We start from the raw sequence: 15,134 nt of genomic DNA, 5'->3' as shown, positions 1-15,134 counted from the left end.
AGTGCCGTGGACTAATCCCGGCTTTGAATCACACTCGCTGCCACTCCGATCTCAAGAAGCACCACCTTGAACTGTGTCACAGCAGCTTTCTCTCCTGCGCTTCTTTGCAGCCCTGCCTGTAGGCGAAGCTGATCCAGTGTCCCGGCTGGGTTCCAGGACCGCGCCTCCGGCAGTTCGCTTGGGTACGTCCTGGCGCTTTCCTGCCTTTGAGAGCTGCCAGCTCAAAGCCCAGAGGTCAGCCAGCCGGGCGCCTCTGCAGCCGTGAGGACAGAGACCGGCACGTGTGTGCGCTCTCCTCACGCGATCCCCTCGGCGCTGCTGCGGTTCGGTTCTGCCAAAGTCGATCGCAGGAGATGACGGAGGCTTCTCTGGGTCTTTAGTTAGAGGGGTGCCCGCAGGGAGGGCTCTGCCAGCTCCTCGGCTGGATGCTGGGCTACAGCCCGGCTGGCATCCCAGGGATGAGTGGTCTGTCTCTGCTGACCTCACAGGCTGTGCAGGGGGGTTTCTGTAATTTATTCCTGTCAAATTGAACCCAATACTTTCTGTTAAGGTCGTCCAAGGGCAAAGAACCAAGCTGAAGGAGGAAAAAAGTCCCTGGACCCCTTGGAAGTCCTAAAGCAAGCGCTGGAGGAAGTGGAGGAAAGGCACGGTGGGTGTATTTCTCTCTGCCTCAGGCGTGACACTCGACAACCGGAGGTTTTAGCTGCGCGTCTGGACGGGCTGTAGCCCACACAGCGGGAAGGGGTCGATCAGAGCCTTGCCGCAGCGGGGCCGGGTTTCAGGCCTCGCAGGTGCTGGCGAGCCCCAGACATGGTGCAGAGCTTGTGCTGACGGTTGTGGCTCAGGCCGAGTGCCAGGGGCAGCCGCTGCCCCAGTTTTACCATTGCGGCTCAGAGCTGGGTCGTGCAGATGTCACATGTGAGGCCTGGCGTGTGCTGAGCTCGTGTTGAAGGAGCCCTTCTCAGCAGGGCTGTTTCCCCGGCTGGCCCGGCTGCAGCTTCTCCCCGTCCTCTCGGCAGGAAGGCATTTAGCATTATCTTGCAGTTTGCCGAAAACGCGCCACGGGCAATGCAACCCAGGAGATGGCTGGCCTCCCAGCAGGTCAGGCGTGGCTGCTGTTTGGAGTAGGGAGCAGCCCTGAAGCGCAGGCGTTTGCTCTCAACTTGTCGGGGTCTTTGAGCAGTATTGCCTCCTGAGGAAGCCATCTCCCTGACGGGGAAACGGTTCCATCTGAGCCAACTGTCCCCGCTTCCTTTCTCCAGAGACAGAGCAAGAGGCCTGGGCAGGGAGTCGGGGCGTTTCCAGAAGGAAGCAGTGGCTTGCTGCCACCCTTTGCCAAAGAGATGGAGGCGATGCCAGGCACCGGCATGGCAGGTAACCGCTGGTCCCGTGGTCAGCTGGGGTCACCCATCAGGATCGCTGTGTGGCGGCAGGCTCTTGCCCTGGTGCCCGCTCTTGCCGCTTCACGTCAGCCGCCAAAGCTGAAGGACTTTGGGGACCACGTTGCGCAGCTCATGGGAAACGTTGACTCTTGCACGACTGTAACCTCCCGCTGCAGCTGCGTCCCAGAGCTTGCCGGGAGTCCCGGGAGGCCTGAGGCACAAGAACAGCACAGAGCGGGATCCCTGCCGCAGCTGAGGTCCAGATCGGGCAGGGGCGTAGCGGGAACCTCCCCGTCCTCCTGCATCCCCTGTCTCGGAGCCACCCTCAGGCTTTACCTGTCGTCTCTGCTTCTTGGCAGCGCTGCCAAAGCCCGCAGGAGACTCCCACGGCGTGTGCATGAATTCTTCCCAGGGGACTCAGGTACTGAGCCGCTCTTGCTGGGCTCCCTACGTGGGAGACGCGTCCCGAGACCGGGCAGTGGCCGCAAGCAGTGCCCATGCTGGGGAAGAGGCAGAAGGGGAGGGCAAGGCGCAAGTGTCTCTTGAGAAGGCCTGACTCCGTCCCCTGGGGCTCAGGGCGCTGGCTGTGGGGAGGGAGGGTTGGGGGTGGCAGTCCCCCCCGCAGGACGGTTTCTGTCCGTGCGCCCTCAAAGGAGCAACTGGTCCAGCAGCTGCGCTCCCCCCGTGCTCTGCTTCGGGCTCCCCGAGTTTTGGTTGGAGGACAACCTGTCCCAAAGGGTGGGAGCTGTGCCTCAGGCACCCGCGCTGGCGGGAACAGAGAACTTCCTGGCCACATCAAATATGCCGCAAGCTCACCAGTGGTGCGCAGGACAGACTGACGTCCGCGAATTGCTCCTCCAGGTGTGCTCAGCGAGAGAAACCACAACTGTCTACAGTCCCCCAGAGCACCACGAGTTTTCTGCGTCTGCAATTCATGCGCTGGGCAGTGGGTGATAGAAACGACAGCAGGCGTGGTTTTCCTGGCACTGGCCATACTGGTGTGCTGTCTCCTGATACGGCTGGCGGAGGAAGAGAAAAGAGTGAGTCGTTGACTTCCCCCCTGCTACTGCCTGCGATGGCTGCTCCTGGCCACGAAGCATTTCTAGTTGGGCCGCTGCGGAGCAGCGAGGTAGCGGTTGGCCAGAAAGCTCTGCCGAGTTTGCTGCTGCTGTCAGAAGGCTTGAACTGGCCTCTTTGCTCCGGGCCTGCCACGCAGAAACGTCCCTGCGCCTGCTGCCGCGGGTGCAGTGTCCACCTTGGCCAAGGCGTGCCAGCAAGCTCAGCCCGCGGGGGTGAGCCTCGCAGGCTCTGGGCCGTGCCGCGGAGGAGAGTCCCTCTGTGCCAGCTCAGCCGAGGGACTCAGCAGCCCTCCTCTCTCCACAGGCGCATCACCACAGCTTCACAAAACCAAGCCGAAGCCGGTGACCACCCCTCGTGCCTGCACAGCTGCACCAGACCCAATGCCAGGCAACCCCAAGAGGCAGACCCAGTGCCAGCAGTCGCCAAGCCTGCCCCAAAACCTGCCGTGCCTGCCCTCTGCATGGACCTCAAACATGCGCCCCTCGAGCCCGCGGGGCTGGCCCTCTGCCTCGGGCTGAAGGCGGGCACCAGGGTAGGGGTTGGGGTGCGCTGACAGAACCCCCACCAACACCTTCGGGGATCGGCCCGGTCTCTCCAAATAAAGCGAGAGCTGTCGCACAAGTGTCCGTGTGGTACCAACAGCAAACCCCACCAGGCACCGGCCCTGCGCGAGGTTGCTCAAGACGGTGGTTAGAGAAGGGGCTCTCTCCAAGCCTTTAAAGGGGCTGCCAGCTCCTGGTTTAGGGCACTTGGCCGTGCTTTCCCTCAGGACTTCCTCAGGATTGTTCTCCGGGGGTCTGTTGTTAGGAGACGACTGACACTGTATGCCATGGGAGTCTCTCGGGGGCGTGAGCCGGGCGACATGCTCGAATCCATCAGTGCTGAACCCAGACGGGCAATGTGCAGGTACCTGGGGTTAGTGAGTGATCCTTGGGGTCCCTACCCTCACTGCATCCCCAGAGGGATGATGGCTGCAATTAGCGATTGCTATGTTACACCATTCCTCACTGACACAGGACCCAAATCGCAATGGTAGGACACTTAGAGAAGACAGCCTCCACTTTGCAAGCAAATTGCTGCTCTTAGAATCATAGAATGGTTTGGGGTTGGAAGGGACCCTCAAAGATCATCTAGTTCCAACCCCCCCTGGGTCCTGCTGCGGGCAGGGACACCCTCCACTAGACCACGTTGCCCAAAGCCTCATCCGACCTGGTCTTAAACACTGCCAGGGATGGGGCCTCCACAACCTCTCTGGGCAACCTGTTCCAGTGCCTCACCACTCTAACAGTAAAGAATGTCTTTCTAACATCTAATCTAAATCGACCCTCCTTCAGCTTGAACCCATTCCCCCTTGTCCTGGCACTACACTCCCCGATAAACAGTCCCTCACCAGCTTTCCTGTAGGCCCCTTCAGGTACTGCAAGGCCGCAATTAGATCTCCCCGGAGCCGCCTTTTCTTCCAGGCTGAACATCCCAACTCTCTCAGCCTGTCCTCAGAGGAGAGGTGCTCCACCCTCTCATCAGCTTCGTGGCCCTCCTCTGGACTCGCTCCAACAGCTCCACCTCTCTCCTGTACCGGGGCCCCCAGAGCTGGACGCAGTACTCCAGGTGGGGTCTCACCAAAGCGGAGTAGAGGGGCAGGATCACCTCCCTTGACCTGCTTGGTCACACCTCTTTTGAAGCAGCCCAGGACACGGTCCGCTTTCTGGGCTGCAAGCGCACACTGCCGGCTCATGTTGAGCTGCTCATCAATCAATACCCCCAAGTCCTTCTCCTCGGGGCTGCTTTCAATCCATTCCTCGCCCAGCCTATAGTTGTGCTTGGGATTGCGCCGACCCTCTCCAGCCTGTCAAGGTCCCTCTGGATGGCATCCCTTCCCTCCAGCGTGTCGACCCCACCACACAGCTTGGTGTCGTCGGCAAACTTGCTGAGGGTGCACTCGATCCCATTGTCCGTGTCACCGACAAAGATGTTGAACAGCGCTGGTCCCAGTACCGACCCCTGAGGGACGCCACTCGCCACCGTTCTCCACTTGGACATTGAGCCGTTGATCACAACTCTTGGAGTGCGACCATCCAGCCTCTTCCTTATCCACCGAGTGGTCCATCCATCGAATCCATGTCTCTCCAATTTAGAGACAAGGATGTCGTGTGGGACAGTGTCAAATGCCTTACACAAGTCCAGGTAGATGACATCAGTTGCCCTTCCCTTATCCACCGACGCTGTGTGCCCATCATAAAAGGCCACCAAGTTTGTCAGGCACAATTTGCCCCTAGTGAAGCCGTGTTGGCTGTCACCAATCACCTCCTTATTTTCCATGTGCCTGAGCATAGTCTCCAGGAGGGTCTGCTCCATGATCTTGCCAGGTAACGGAGGTGACACTGACCGGCCTGTAGTTCCCTGGGTCTTCCTTTTTACCCTTCTTAAAAATGGGGGTTATGTTCCCCCTTTTCCAGTCGGGGGGAACTTTGCCGGACTGCCAGGACTTCTCAAATATGATGGCGAGTGGCCTGGCCACTTCACCCGCCGGGTTTTTTTTCAAATTAAGTAAAACCCTGGAAAAAATCTTTATATGCTGTGACAAATTGAAATACTTAAACTGAGACTTTGCTTTCAAGACAGAGAGAGAGAGAGAGAGAGACAGAGAGAGAGAGAGAGATGCCAGTCAAGTGAGTATTATTTTAACATCCGCTCATTTTTAATAGCTTGCCACCTACTAATTTCTGAGACATGAAACCCTCCCTAGCAGTGGAATATTTCAACCCAGCTTATTTGCCAGCAGGGTGCATTTTTCCTTTGGAGACTCTGGGGTCAGGCTGTTTAGATCCGCATCCGTCTCTGCCTGACCACTGAAGCAGGCACAATCAGAGCATCTCTTTGAGAACTCGAGGACGAGGTCAGCAAAGGTGCTTTGAGACCTCAGGGCAATACTCTGTATGTTATTTGGCTTTCTGGCGTGTGAGGTACGTCAAATAAAAGCTTTGGCCAAAACCACGTTCTGGTTGACAAAGGAGTAGTTCGATGTGGCTTTTTCTTTCAAGTCTGTTAACAGTCGGGGAATATGAGGAGAGAGAGAGAGATGCAGGATCTCGGCTCTCCTGGGAAATGTTCATATGTCATCTTAAAAGACAGCACTGACTTGATTGAGGCAGGGGAGGAAAATGGACCAAGGGTCGTTTGGCTGAGAAATGTGGCCATATTAGTGCCCACCCTCACAGAGCAAGTCCAGAAGTACCGGATGGGGTCCTGCTAGTGATGTTCATATTTTTCTCTTTTTTAATTGGGGGTTTGTTTGGTTTGGGTTTTTTTGGTTGGGTTTTTTGGCGGTGGCTTGTTTGTTTTTTAGATTGTCATGTTGAGCCAGTTTAAAGGGTAAATGGGCAATGTTCACATGCATTTTCTTGAGCCTGACTTAGTGGAAGCGAATAGAGCCCCTGCAAGTCAGATACAGACATTGGATTTCTCAGTTTCGGTTCAACACGGAATACTTTTCTTACTAAAAGTGTACTTGTAAAATAGCTAGACCCTTTCAAGGATTAGTCCAGAGCCCGAGGCTACACTGGAAACTGGTTTTCATAATTCAGCAGTGCGCTGCTGCTGGCACGTGTCCCTAACGGGCAGAGAGAGCATAGAAGCTGTGGGTTTAAGGTAAGAAAAAAAGAAAGAAGTGGGTTGGTTTATTGCCTCCCATGAAGAAATCTGTTCCTACCGCTGTTTGCAGTAGGTCAGTCCCAATTTATTCTCCCCTAGAAGATGCTGGGAAAGAAGCCTGAAGCAGGGATCATAGATGGCTTTCCATAAGTTCTGCATTGGCTTAGAAGGGAATATTCAGCAGCCTGAAAACAAACGGCTCAGGACATCACATCTCCAGTCCCCTCTCTGGGGAGCAACTTGTCATTTGGCCAACATGGGAAACACCTCTTGCTAGCTTATTTGGTTGACAACATGGCCTATAAAATTTTTAGTAACTTGCTACCCCACCACCTGACATAGCTCCAAAATAAATGGACTGTACAATCATCTGCGGAAAGTAGATACGCGGAGCAGGGAGCGCCGCTGAACCTCTTAGCCCGTGTCACTAAACCAAAAAGCATTCCTCGTTTTAACTCCTTATTTCGTTAGTGAGACTGTGCCATGCTTCGTGTTCATATGGGAGCTGCTGTCCCTCGTTGCCCATTGCCTCCCTTCTGCCCTGTGTAGCGTTGCAGGAGAGCAGCACAAGTTGAAACAGCACTAAATCTTAATCTGTTTTTTTCTAGGTGGGCTTTTACCGATTGAGCGGCGGCCCTAAAGAAGGAGAACAAAGCAAATACTGCACCATAAAGTCACTGGCCATCAGAGAATTAAGATCATGTTCTCCTCTCGGAATGCTTTAGAAGGTAACTAGATGGGTGTCAGTTAGTTACTCATCGAAATGCACAGATCAATAGAGGAGAAGTCTTCATCAGCACAATCAGCTATACACAGATGACATGCTGACAGACCCAGGCCTCCAATAAATCGGTTTTGATCCAAGAGGCACAGGAAAATCTCAGCTCCTTCTTCCTGCACTATTCGGTGTGGGTGGAGAGAGAAAAATGCAAGCATTTGCCTGAGAGCAGCACTCTGGTCTCAAGAGACAAGTGGAGCTGAGTAACAGAAGTGGCAAGAGGAATTAAAGAATTTTTTTTTTCTTCATCCAGGAGTCAAAATGAAGGAAAGATCTCTCTCTGTTTTTCCCAGGAGCAGACTATTGAGTGGTTCTTGGGCCTAGATGTAGTGTGAATATTTAGAAATGAAAATACTTCCTGAGATGTACGTCTACCCAAAGTAAACGAATGCTGTTTCTCTATGGAGGACGCCAGTGTCTGTTCAGGACCTTGTGATGAATTTCCAGGGTTGCTTGCTTGGGGCGGGACACTCCAGCCCTCCTTGGCAACTGGCACGCTGTTTTTCAGGTGATTTCCATTCTCCCTGTGGATGGCTGAAGAACAGAGGAAAAACCAAACCTCCCCAGCAGGCCAGGACTCGACCAAAGCCTGTGCACAAGGTAGCACCACCACTCAGCCAGCTTCCTGCCAGGAGAATATGACGAGTGGCGGCGTAACCAGGCAAACCCTGCATTTCGATATACTTTGTGGTAGCGGAGGCACCAGGCTCTCTCAGACGCTAAAGTTAATGTAACTTCTGCTCCACTCCAACCAAAGCCGCTCAGACCCATTCTTCCTCTGCCCCGGGCTTTCAGGGGCAAAAGCCATTTGACTTCCCCTAACACGTTTCATGTTCACATTGACTCGCTCTTTACAGTCAATGTTCCCAACTGGTCTTCATAGCAGAGGTGCTCCAGCCCTCGCATCATCTCCGTGGCCTCCTCTGGACTCGCTCCAACAGCTCCATGGCCTTCTGGTCCTGGGGATCCCAGAGCTGGATGCAGCACTGCAGGGGGGTCTCACCAGAGTGGAATAGAGGGGCAGAATCCCCTCCCTCGTCCTGCTGGTCATGCTGCGGGTGATGCAGCCCAGCACACGGTTGGCTTTCTGGGCTGCGAGCAGCAGGTTGCCAGGTGATGTCCAGCTTCTCGTCCACCAGTACCCCAAGTCCTCCTGGGCAGGGCTGCTCTCAATCCCTTCATCGCCCAGCCTGCATTGACACTGGGGGTTGCCCCGACCCAGGTGCAGGACCTTGCACTTGGCCTTGTTGAACCTCCTGAGCTTCACATGGGCGCACTTCGCCAGCTTGTCCAGGTCCCTCTGGGGGACATCCCATCCCTCGGGAGGGTCAACCGCACCACTCAGCTTGGTGTCGCCTGCCAACTCGCTGAGGGTGCACACGATCTGTGTCCCTGATGAAATCTTAAACAGGCCTGGTCCCAGGACGGAGCCCTGAGGGACACCACTTGTCACCGATCTCCACCTGGACATTGAGCTGTTGACCACTACCCCCCGGATGCGACCATCCCACCTGTTCCTTAGCCACCAAACAGTCCGTCCATCAGACCCATGTGTCTCCAATTTAGAGAGAAGGATGTCACGGGGGCCCGTGTCAAAGGCCTTACGAAGTCCAGAGAGCTGCGATCCGTCGCTCTCCCCTTGTGTGCTGATGCAGTCACTCCGTCATCGAAGGCCACAAGGTTATTACCTTGTGTCTACCCACCGCGGGCTCTCTCGAGGTGTCCTTTTGCATGTCAACTAACATGAGAGACTATTTCTTCTGTTTTATTGATTGACTTTGCTCTCTGAGGTTCCTGACCAAAAGTATCGCCTTCAATTTCAGACGGAGAAGACATGGAAAAGTAAAGGCTTCGTCTTGCCCGTAAAGCCAAAGTGACTCGTTAACCCTGGGGTCCCCCAAGGCCCCAAACTGGGCTCCAGCCAGGAAGCTGCCTACAGGAGGGGATCTTGGCCTTGTCTCGAGACTGAGCTCACTGACTTTGCAGCCTCACGAGCTGTTGGTAACAGCACCCGGGGAGCCAGAAATCCCGTGGCTGTGGCTCCCTCTTGTTCTGGGGCACTGTGAGCTCCTCACTGCCCCTGTGACAGCGCCCGGAAAACAGGGCAGAGCTGCGGGCTCGGCCCCGTGTGGGACTGTGTCCCAGCCCTTGGACGGAGCTGCCCGACAGGACACGCTCCCCTCCCCGGGAGGGCCGCTCCCCCAGCTGTGCTCCAGCGGCTCTCCACGGGTGCCCTGAGAGCCGTCCCCACGCAGCCTTGCCCCGCCTGTGAGGTCACAGCAGGGCTGTGAGGTCACAGATCCCTGCGCTGCTGCATCAGCCATAAAGACCGACCCCGCAGACCCCGGCTCTCACTGCACCAGCAGCAGCAGCGGCGATAGCAGCAGCAGCAGCATGGTGCGAGCACAGGGAGCCATGGCTCTTGTCCGCCATCTCCTCCTCCTCCTCTTCCTCCTGGTGGCCCTGCATGCCAGGGCTGCCCGCGCTGCTCCGTATCGAGCGCGGGGAGCAGGTAAGCAGGTGGAGCTGGTGCAGCCTTTCACGGGCCAGCGGGCCCTTCTCCCCAAGAAGCGGGGAGGATGCTTTTTCCCTCCAGTGCTTTAGCGAGGGCTTCCTCTGGGTGCGTGAGAGCTCTCCCGGCAAGAAAGCCCCGCGGGGCTGTGTGCTGGTCCATCCGCTCCTCGACGGGTGTTGCACGTGGCCTGGAAAGCGTTTGGGGAGCTGCAAGGAGCCAGCCAAGAGGTCCCCAGGCCCCTCGGCAGCTGCGGCCATCTCCACCCGCGCCTGCCTGCCACGTTGTTAGCTGACCCCCGTCCAGGGCCTGCAGGTCACTGAGGCACAAGTGGATCCCAACATGCAATGAAAACGCTTCTCCTCTGTGCTTGCTTCTAGACGAGGATGGTGGCGATGGTTATCCAGCCTCGGAGCTGGATGTTGGCTTGGAGCCCTCGGGGCATCCTGGAGGTGAGTTCTCCACGTCCCTTTCCTTGACAGAACCCACACCGACAATGTGGCAGGAGCTTACTCGTGTGCAATTTTCCCTAAGATCCTCTCATGGTTGACGGCTTCCCGACTTCTTGGCCTCTTCCCGTCCTGGAGCCCGAGCGCAGTCCCACAGGTAAGTCGGTGGCAGGAAGGAGCATTTACCTTTGCGTCTCCTTTCCGAGTGACATGCAAGTTGCTCCTTCCCTGGCCGATGCGCAGGGATGCGGAAGAGCAGAGAGGGAGCGGGTCGGGCTCACCGATGTGCCCTGGGGCGCTTTGCCTGGCGGAGCTCTTTGCTGGCCCCTCGGAAGCCTGAGCTGCTCCCGGTGCCGGCTGCCAAGCCAGCGGGCTTGTTGGGCTTGAGTTTAGAGCCGCTGTGGGCTCCAGGGAGTCCTTTCTCCTGGCAGCTCCGCGCGTGCTCCAGTCCGGTCCATCCCGGTGCCCTGCAGGCACACGGTAACTCTTGGCACCGTGCTCCTGAGTGGGAGGGAGAGGCGAGTGCCGTGGACTAATCCCGGCTTTGAATCACACTCGCTGCCACTCCGATCTCAAGAAGCACCACCTTGAACTGTGTCACAGCAGCTTTCTGTCCTGCGCTTCTTTGCAGCCCTGCCTGTAGGCGAAGCTGATCCAGTGTCCCGGCTGGGTTCCAGGACCGCGCCTCCGGCAGTTCGCTTGGGTACGTCCTGGCGCTTTCCTGCCTTTGAGAGCTGCCAGCTCAAAGCCCAGAGGTCAGCCAGCCGGGCGCCTCTGCAGCCGTGAGGACAGAGACCGGCACGTGTGTGCGCTCTCCTCGCGCGATCCCCTCGGCGCTGCTGCGGTTCGGTTCTGCCAAAGTCGATCGCAGGAGATGACGGAGGCTTCTCTGGGTCTTTAGTTAGAGGGGTGCCCGCAGGGAGGGCTCTGCCAGCTCCTCGGCTGGATGCTGGGCTACAGCCCGGCTGGCATCCCAGGGATGAGTGGTCTGTCTCTGCTGACCTCACAGGCTGTGCAGGCGGTTTCTGTAATTTATTCCTGTCAAATTGAACCCAATACTTTCTGTTAAGGTCGTCCAAGGGCAAAGAACCAAGCTGAAGGAGGAAAAAAGTCCCTGGACCCCTTGGAAGTCCTAAAGCAAGCGCTGGAGGAAGTGGAGGAAAGGCACGGTGGGTGTATTTCTCTCTGCCTCAGGCGTGACACTCGACAACCGGAGGTTTTAGCTGCGCGTCTGGACGGGCTGTAGCTCACACAGCGGGAAGGGGTCGATCAGAGCCTTGCCGCAGCGGGGCCGGGTTTCAGGCCTCGCAGGTGCTGGCGAGCCCCAGACATGGTGCAGAGCTTGTGCCGACGGTTGTGGCTCAGGCCGAGTACCAGGGGCAGCCGCTGCCCCAGTTTTACCATTGCGGCTCAGAGCTGGGTCGTGCAGATGTCACATGTGAGGCCTGGCGTGTGCTGAGCTCGTGTTGAAGGAGCCCTTCTCAGCAGGGCTGTTTCCCCGGCTGGCCCGGCTGCAGCTTCTCCCCGTCCTCTCGGCAGGAAGGCATTTAGCATTATCTTGCAGTTTGCCGAAAACGCGCCACGGGCAATGCAACCCAGGAGATGGCTGGCCTCCCAGCAGGTCAGGCGTGGCTGCTGTTTGGAGTAGGGAGCAGCCCTGAAGCGCAGGCGTTTGCTCTCAACTTGTCGGGGTCTTTGAGCAGTATTGCCTCCTGAGGAAGCCATCTCCCTGACGGGGAACGGTTCCATCTGAGCCAACTGTCCCGCTTCCTTTCTCCAGAGACAGAGCAAGAGGCTGGGCAGGAGCGGGCGTTTCCAGAAGGAAGCAGTGGCTTGCTGCCACCCTTTGCCAAAGAGATGGAGGCGATGCCAGGCACCGGCATGGCAGGTAACCGCTGTCCCGTGGTCAGCTGGGGTCACCCATCAGGATCGCTGTGTGGCGGCAGGCTCTTGCCCCGGTGCCCGCTCTTGCGCTTCACGTCAGCCGCCAAAGCTGAAGGACTTTGGGGACCACGTTGCGCAGCTCATGGGAAACGTGACTCTTGCACGACTGTACCTCCCGCTGCAGCTGCGTCCCAGAGCTTGCCGGGAGTCCCGGGAGGCCTGAGGCACAAGAACAGCACAGAGCGGGATCCCTGCCGCCAGCTGAGGTCCAGATCGGGCAGGGGCTTAGCGGGAACCTCCCCGTCCTCCTGCATCCCCTGTCGCGGAGCCACCCTCAGGCTTTACCTGTCGTCTCTGCTTCTTGGCAGCGCTGCCAAAGCCCGCAGGAGACTCCCACGGCGGTGTGCATGAATTCTTCCCAGGGGACTCAGGTACTGAGCCGTCTTGCTGGGCTCCCTACGTGGGAGACGCGTCCCGAGACCGGGCAGTGGCCGCAAGCAGTGCCCATGCTGGGGAAGAGGCAGAAGGGGAGGGCAAGGCGCAAGTGTCTCTTGAGAAGGCCTGACTCCGTCCCCTGGGGCTCAGGGCGCTGGCTGTGGGGAGGGAGGGTTGGGGGTGGCAGTCCCCCCCCGCAGGGACGGTTTCTGTCCGTGGCCCTCAAAGGAGCAACTGGTCCAGCAGCTGCGCTCCCCGCGTGCTCTGCTTCGGGCTCCCCGAGTTTTGGTTGGAGGGACAACCTGTCCCAAAGGGTGGGAGCGTGCCTCCAGGCACCCGCGCTGGCGGGAAACAGAGAACTTCCTGGCCACATCAAACATGCCGCAAGCTCACCAGTGGTGCGCAGGACAGACTGACGTCCCGAATTGCTCCTCCAGGTGTGCTCAGCGAGAGAACCACAACTGTCTACAGTCCCCAGAGCACCACGAGTTTTCTGCGTCTGCAATTCATGCGCTGGCAGTGGGTGATAGAAACGACAGCAGGCGTGGTTTTCCTGGCACTGGCCATACTGGTGTGCTGTCTCCTGATACGCTGGCGGAGGAAGAGAAAAGAGTGAGTCGTTGACTTCCCCCCCTGCTACTGCCTGCGATGGCTGCTCCTGGCCACGAAGCATTTCTAGTTGGGCCGCTGCGGAGCAGCGAGGTAGCGGTTGGCCAGAAAGCTCTGCCGAGTTTGCTGCTGCTGTCAGAAGGCTTGAACTGGCCTCTTTGCTCCGGGGCCTGCCCGCAGAAACGTCCCTGCGCCTGCTGCCGCGGGTGCAGGTGTCCACCTTGGCCAAGGCGTGCCAGCAGCTCAGCCCGCGGGGGTGAGCCTCGCAGGCTCTGGGCCGTGCCGCGGAGGAGAGTCCCTCTGTGCCAGCTCAGCCGAGGGCCTCAGCAGCCTCCTCTCTCCACAGGCGCATCACCACAGCTTCACAAAACCAAGCCGAAGCCGGTGACCACCCCTCGTGCCTGCACAGCTGCACCAGACCCAATGCCGGCAACCCCAAGAGGCAGACCCAGTGCCAGCAGTCGCCAAGCCTGCCCCAAAACCTGCCGTGCCTGCCCTCTGCATGGACCTCAAACATGCGCCCCTCGAGCCCGCGGGGCTGGCCCTCTGCCTCGGGCTGAAGGCGGGCACCAGGGTAGGGGTTGGGGTGCGCTGACAGAACCCCCACCAACACCTTCGGGGATCGGCCCTGTCTCTCCAAATAAAGCGAGAGCTGTCGCACAAGTGTCCGTGTGGTACCAACAGCAAACCCCACCAGGCACCGGCCCTGCGCGAGGTTGCTCAAGACGTGGTTAGAGAAGGGGCTCTCTCCAAGGCCTTTAAAGGGGCTGCCAGCTCCTGGTTTAGGGCACTTGGCCGTGCTTCCCTCAGGACTTCCTCAGGATTGTTCTCCGGGGTCTGTGTTAGGAGACGACTGACACTGTATGCCATGGGAGTCTCTCAGGGGGCGTGAGCCGGGCGACATGCTCGAATCCATCAGTGCTGAACCCAGACGGGCAATGTGCAGGTACCTGGGGTTAGTGAGTGATCCTTGGGGTCCCTACCCTCACTGCATCCCCAGAGGATGATGGCTGCAATTAGCGATTGCTATGTTACACCATTCCTCACTGACACAGGACCCAAATCGCAATGGTAGGACACTTAGAGAAGACAGCCTCCAATTTGCAAGCAAATTGCTGCTCTTAGAATCATAGAATCATAGAATGGTTTGGGTTGGAAGGGACCTCAAAGATCATCTAGTTCCAACCCCCCCTGGGTCCTGCTGCGGGCAGGGACACCCTCCACTAGACCACGTTGCCCAAAGCCTCATCCGACCTGGTCTTAAACACTGCCAGGGATGGGGCCTCCACAACCTCTCTGGGCAACCTGTTCCAGTGCCTCACCACTCTAACAGTAAAGAATGTCTTTCTAACATCTGATCTAAATCGACCCTCCTTCAGCTTGAACCCATTCCCCCTTGTCCTGGCACTACACTCCCTGATAAACAGTCCCTCACCAGCTTTCCTGTAGGCCCCTTCAGGTACTGCAAGGCCGCAATTAGATCTCCCCGGAGCCGCCTTTTCTCCAGGCTGAACAATCCCAACTCTCTCAGCCTGTCCTCAGAGGAGAGGTGCTCCACCCTCTGATCAGCTTCGTGGCCCTCCTCTGGACTCGCTCCAACAGCTCCACCTCTCTCCTGTACCGGGGCCCCCAGAGCTGGACGCAGTACTCCAGGTGGGGTCTCACCAAAGCGGAGTAGAGGGGCAGGATCACCTCCCTTGACCTGCTGGTCACACCTCTTTTGAAGCAGCCCAGGACACGGTCCGCTTTCTGGGCTGCAAGCGCACACTGCCGGCTCATGTTGAGCTGCTCATCAATCAATACCCCCAAGTCCTTCTCCTCGGGGCTGCTTTCAATCCATTCCTCGCCCAGCCTATAGTTGTGCTTGGGATTGCGCCGACCCTCTCCAGCCTGTCAAGGTCCCTCTGGATGGCATCCCTTCCCTCCAGCGTGTCGACCCCACCACACAGCTTGGTGTCGTCGGCAAACTTGCTGAGGGTGCACTCGATCCCATTGTCCGTGTCACCGACAAAGATGTTGAACAGTGCTGGTCCCAGTACCGACCCCTGAGGGACGCCACTCGCCACCGTTCTCCGCTTGGACATTGAGCCGTTGATCACAACTCTTGGAGTGCGACCATCCAGCCTCTTCCTTATCCACCGAGTGGTCCATCCATCGAATCCATGTCTCTCCAATTTAGAGACAAGGATGTCGTGTGGGACAGTGTCAAATGCCTTACACAAGTCCAGGTAGATGACATCAGTTGCCCTTCCCTTATCCACCGACGCTGTAAGCCCATCATAAAAGGCCACCAAGTTTGTCAGGCACAATTTGCCCCTAGTGAAGCCGTGTTGGCTGTCACCAATCACCTCCTT

At 57.7% G+C, this 15,134-nt stretch overlaps 1 protein-coding gene across 1 annotated transcript; it reads left to right on the top strand.

Annotated features, from left to right (window-relative positions):
* Window positions 1–8,009: 8,009 nt before the first annotated feature.
* On the top strand, window positions 8,010–13,340 carry LOC142603217 (uncharacterized). The gene is made up of 9 exons (XM_075762590.1): window positions 8,010–9,403; window positions 9,784–9,855; window positions 9,938–10,009; window positions 10,484–10,555; window positions 10,923–11,021; window positions 11,633–11,740; window positions 12,105–12,167; window positions 12,609–12,783; window positions 13,127–13,340. The coding sequence occupies exons 1-9, from the start codon at window positions 9,286–9,288 to the stop codon at window positions 13,338–13,340; spliced, it is 993 nt and encodes a 330-aa protein (XP_075618705.1). The 5' UTR covers window positions 8,010–9,285.
* The last annotated feature ends 1,794 nt before the right edge of the window (window positions 13,341–15,134 follow it).

Source organism: Balearica regulorum, chromosome 10 (assembly GCF_011004875.1).
Source record: "Balearica regulorum gibbericeps isolate bBalReg1 chromosome 10, bBalReg1.pri, whole genome shotgun sequence".
NCBI lineage: Eukaryota > Metazoa > Chordata > Aves > Gruiformes > Gruidae > Balearica > Balearica regulorum.
The sequence above is the reverse complement of the archived record's forward strand: the minus strand, read 5'-3'. Positions and strand labels throughout refer to the sequence as shown.